This window comes from Galendromus occidentalis, unplaced genomic scaffold, assembly GCF_000255335.2.
Source record: "Galendromus occidentalis unplaced genomic scaffold, Mocc_1.1 scf7180000075830, whole genome shotgun sequence".
NCBI lineage: Eukaryota > Metazoa > Arthropoda > Arachnida > Mesostigmata > Phytoseiidae > Galendromus > Galendromus occidentalis.
Window position 1 is genome coordinate 8,181 of NW_003803820.1, and position 4,945 is coordinate 13,125.

The 4,945-nt window shown below is 51.3% G+C and overlaps 1 protein-coding gene across 1 annotated transcript; it reads right to left on the reverse strand.

Annotated features, from left to right (window-relative positions):
* Positions 1–2,344: 2,344 nt before the first annotated feature.
* LOC100901858 (stress-activated protein kinase JNK-like) lies at positions 2,345–4,355 on the reverse strand. Its single transcript, XM_003738189.1, has 5 exons — positions 4,278–4,355; positions 3,823–3,974; positions 3,511–3,647; positions 2,610–3,324; positions 2,345–2,468 (listed from the first exon to the last, which is right to left on the reverse strand). The coding sequence occupies exons 1-5, from the start codon at positions 4,353–4,355 to the stop codon at positions 2,345–2,347; spliced, it is 1,206 nt and encodes a 401-aa protein (XP_003738237.1).
* Positions 4,356–4,945: the final 590 nt, after the last annotated feature.

Genomic DNA, 4,945 nt, shown 5'->3' on the forward strand with positions numbered 1-4,945 from the left:
CTAGGGAGATAGCCTTTCTGACCTTCCTTCCTCAATTCTGTCAGATCACCGATTCAACATACCCTGGGTATTTTGTGAGTCCATACGCTCTTCACACCTTCCGGGACGCACAGCACCGTCACTGCCTGAGGGTGTCAGCAGAGCAACCGAGGTAGACCCTCAGAACACCGAGATTTTCGTGGATCCGTCAAAGATTCACTCCGCGGCCGCTACAGTCATTCCCAATCGTTCGGAACCACCGGCGGCGGCAGAGACGACTACGACAGCTCCTCTGATCAGCACCGCGTCATCATCAACGACACTGTCTGTAAACACAGTGCGTGGTCCGACTGGCGGCGCAGCGGACTCAGAATCCTCTCCGAGCGAGTCCGCGCGGAACTCTCTAGCAATTATTTCGGTTCCCGATGGAAGAAGTTCTTCGTCAACGACCAAGCTTCCCCGGTGGGACGTGTTCGATCTGGTAAAGTTCGATTCATCCTCCGAGCTGCCATTACAGTTTTTCCGGTGTCGATCGGTCGCAGCAGGAGAGGTCTGCCAATCTCCATCAGAGCGCCTCTGCTTACCGCGGCCGGCTTCTAATTCTTCGCACAATCGCAGACACACAGGAAGCGTGAAAGCAATGGAAATTAGCCCGAGTTTTGAAGGGCTCAGCTCTTAGAAGCCGAAATCGGTCCAATCAAGGAGTTTGTGGGTCGTGAAGGATATTTGGCCGTTTTTTCCGAGCTCGGACGTTGAGTTATCAGCAAGACTCGAACGATGAGAAAGCACAAACGATGATCACCACAATAGAAGAACACAACAGACGTGAAGTAAACCCAAACGGGAATTCTCCTCGAGTGATGGAGCCCTGTATTGAACTGGCTTGTACACTAGCTAATACACGTAGTCAGAGAGGGTCAGTCTGTACAAGCTATCTAGTGTGCGCTTCCGACATAATCGAATGCGTTTGGAAAGGACCACGGGAAGCGGGTCGTAGGTTACGTACATGGCCAATTCTTGATGACCTCCTTCTATGGGATTGGGAAACTATGAACCAGTCGAATTAGACTGGAAATAGTGCCGGCATCACACTCGAAGACTCTGGGACCGAAGATGAAGACGCTCAAAGGGCAGGACTCCCTTGTCATCGATTGTGGCTCGGAACATCGGATCCTGGGGGTTTGATTGTTCAGCTGGTCATGGAACTTTGCGCCGCCCCTATAGTATTCGAGGACAGCACGATCCGGGTCGTGCCAGAGCTGTTCCTGCAGCTTTACACGCTGCACGCATTTAACCACGGCCGAATGATCCCGATATTCCGTATATCCCATATTTCCTCCTTCCGAACAAGCAGAAAGAGACATATAGTCGGATGTTCTTCCTGCGGAACGATTGTGCCCAGTCGATCGACGTGGTCTTCAACCCACCAGGTTTCCAGCTGGACTCCGAAGTCTCAATGCTGAGATCCATAGCGGTACCCTCCCCCTCAAGCAATGTGAGAGTCTGGGCTTCTTCTCTCAGTCAGTGCCTCTGCCGGAAAGTTCAAGACTTAGGTACCTGTCGATACTATGACGACCCTCTTGCGAAAAAGTTCATTCGATGCGCCGGTGCCTTAGCTCTGATGCCTTTGACGCAGATTGATAGCGCATGGCTGGAAATTGACACCGAGTCGTCTCCGAGCGATCACGCAGCCTACGTTGCTCCTGAGGAGTTCGAAAAATACTTCATAAACACATGGCACGAAATAGGAGCGGTCTTTCCGCGCCATATTTGGAACCATTTCAGTAACTTCGGCGCTCGCACCGTGAATCACCTCGAAGGCTGGCACCCGGCCTTGAAGCGCGGTCTCGGTCGGCACTCATGTCAATATTCTCGAGATGGTCAGCCATCTGCGGAAGATCGAGAAAGACTTCAAGACGCAAATGCTGCTTCTAAGTATGGGAAGAGCGCCGAAACTAGCGAAGAATGAATACACGCGGGTGAACGAGCGCCTGATGAGTCTAGTCGCTCAGTACGAGTCGAATCAAATCACGCTGGTCGAATACGGCCAGAATGTGGGTTTCAATCTCAAATCCTGATTTGCTTGCTTGTCGTGATCCATGATACGTATCAGGGTCGATACGCACATGTCCTCTGTTTCGGTCAAACTGCTTCGGTCAAGCGGATTCGGTCAAGCGGATCCGGTCATACGGGTAGCCCGGGGTTGTTTCTGCCTTGATTGCTGCGTTTCTGATCCGATTGGGATGATTCTAATTCAAACGGTTTTGATTGAAAGGTTCATGCGAGAAACTCCGCTGATGATTTCTTCGGTTGGGAAGATCATAATTTTTCATTTGAGGGTTGAAACGAGCTTGACAATGGCCAATCAGTGGTATTGCATGACCTCCTTGAAGATGAGCTGCTTCCATTCGTCTATCGAGAGTTCCTGCTCGTCGATGCTGTGATCGTAGCGTTTGGGTGCGGGGCCGTTGACCTCTTCTTCTTCGTACCTGTTGTGCGAAGTCCGAATCAGATGCTGAAGTTTTCATAGATTCATTCAGCCGTGTTCCGAACATACCTACATTCTGAGTATGTCCCTTGTTGTCCCAGTATTCCTCTCAATCAGTTAATTACTATTATCGGTGACTCACCATATGTTGATGTAGGGGTGAAGTAGAGCTTCATCGATGCTGATTCGTTGCTCGGGATCGATCACGAGCATCTTCGAGAGAAGATCCCGAGCATGGCTGGATCTCTGACGACCCTCTGGCGACTGATCCAAGAAGAATCCGTCGGGGAACAGCTCGTCCATGCTGTAGCCTTTCTGGAACTCCTTCGCCTCCACGTACATCCGAACATTGTCTTCTAACCGAGCTCGGAAGTCTTCTGAAGGCGTCCCCAGCGAAGCCATTATGATGTCCCATTGATCGATGTGATCCCGACCCGGGAATAATACGGCACCTCGGATCATCTCGCCCATGATACAGCCAACGGACCAGATGTCAACATTCTCCTTGTAACCCATTCCCAGGATGATTTCGGGAGCTCGGTAATAACGAGTGACGACGTAGGGAGTCATGAGGAAGCTCCCCTTTCCCGTCGTCCTCGCGAGACCGAAGTCAAGGATTTTGAGTTTGCACTCCCGGCTCACTACCATGTTCGACGGCTTCAGATCACGGTGGATGATGCCCGCAGAGTGCAGATGCTTCACGCCGCAGAGCATCTGGTAGATCAGAAAGGACATCCTGTCATGATCAAGGTCAATCTTGATAACTTGACTCAAGTCGGCTTCTCGGAGTTCCATGACGAGATACACATCATCGAAATCCGCGACGTTGTTCTGTGGTGTGAACGCGTTCAAAAGACCTGCGGAAAGGGGAAAGGGTCATTCCTCAGACTCATCTCGCGGAACCCTCACCTAGAGTCCCCGGGAGGGTCCAAACAATAACGAGTCTCAGTGACCATGCTTTTTGCAAGAATCGAGCTCAACCCATTGGTGGTTTCACGACCGATGTCCACTGATAGATCGTAGACAATGAAACGCCTTCTCACCGATAACGTTCTCGTGTGACACCAGTCGCATGAGCTTGATTTCGCGGTAAGCTCGTTTTGCAAGAGTTCGGTTTCGGAACGGTCCGGAGAGTTTCTTTATCGCGACTTTCCTCGATGCTTCGACATCGAATGCTTTGCTGAAAAAATGAGGTATATCATTGACAGGGTCTTCCCGGATCGGCATCGACGAGGGACGACCGCACGTTCCCGCATGGTGTCCATGTTGATCCGTCAACATATCAAAAGTCCCGCAAGCTTAGCTCAGAGTGGGACTCCGTCCGAAACGAAGGAAGTCGGACAAACTCCACTCACCAGACGATCCCTTGGGCGCCGGCGCCGATAGGTCGTAAATCCTGATATCGCTCAAGAACCGTAAACGTGGTGTCTCCAAGCTCAACTTCATAGAAGCGAGAATTATTCTTGTCAGAGTTTATAGGCTTCCCATTGTTGTTGTTCGCATTGCCCTGGAACAGTTGCGATGCATTAATGAATATCCTGACCCACTTTGGGCGTCATGGAATAGTGGCAGAGCACTGCTGTTCACGATACGTCGCGAGATCAACATGACGATAATCTGAGCCAGGCATTTGTCCTGCTCAGTTAAGCTTAAGCAAGTCAGGATATGCCAGGCGAATAAAATAATCGAGCGCTTTCGGAGTGCGCGGGGGCCCCCATCTGATGGACCTCTGGACACATGCTTCGAGTTATACCCCGCGTCCTGCGAGGAGCACACCTGGGGACCACGCAGATCCGAGACGCATTCTTACGTTGTTGAAGTAGACATTGCTCAAGGCCTTCTTCGGGCTTTGCGACGGGGAGGTGAACAGGACCTCCTGCGGAGTCATCTTGTCGGGAATTGAGATCGGTCGCTCCTGCGGAGGGAATGGAGGATCCGCGTCAGAGGCCGCTCCTTCGCGATATATCGAACCCTTCTGCCTACCTATTTGCTGTATGGGAATGGGTACCCAAGAGGCTTCTTGGTAATCACCGTGAAGGCGGTTCAATCCTGGTTGCGCGGGAAGGTCCCGTTCATGACGAATCTTCCGTATTACGAACCTCGTGAGGAACTAATCTTCCGTATAAGAAACCCCTCGCGTGAAAAGATCCTCCCGTACGGCGGAGCCCCTGGTACCAGTAACTCCCCCGTAACGGGAGGTGCGTTTCACGCGAGGGGTTTCTTTTATGGAAGGTTCATCTCGCGATTTTACTCGCTGGATTGTACGCTACTTCCCGCTCTCACTTTCTTGGTCCTCACCAAATGCAGTCGTGATTCTTTTTCGTGAGTGATAGAATCTCACAGAATAAGATTTTCGAAGAGCTTGTAGTGCTGATTACGTTTGAGACCTGGATTTCCCGATCGCAGGTTCTGGGGGAAACTTTGCTTGGATTCAATTCAAGGGCTCCGATCAGACATTCGAACGCAGAGTAGCCTGGG

What these genes read in the sequence shown, in the direction of transcription:
- LOC100901858 (XM_003738189.1), bottom strand. Translation starts at nt 4,355, where the DNA reads ATGACTCCGCAGGAGGTCCTGTTCACCTCCCCGTCGCAAAGCCCGAAG. An exon ending in GTCACACGAGAACGTTATCG is followed by an intron (nt 3,325 to 3,510) that starts GTGAGAAGGCGT and finishes CCCTTTCCGCAG; the next exon opens with GTCTTTTGAACGCGTTCACA. An exon ending in CACCCCTACATCAACATATG is followed by an intron (nt 2,469 to 2,609) that starts GTGAGTCACCGA and finishes TTCGCACAACAG; the next exon opens with GTACGAAGAAGAAGAGGTCA.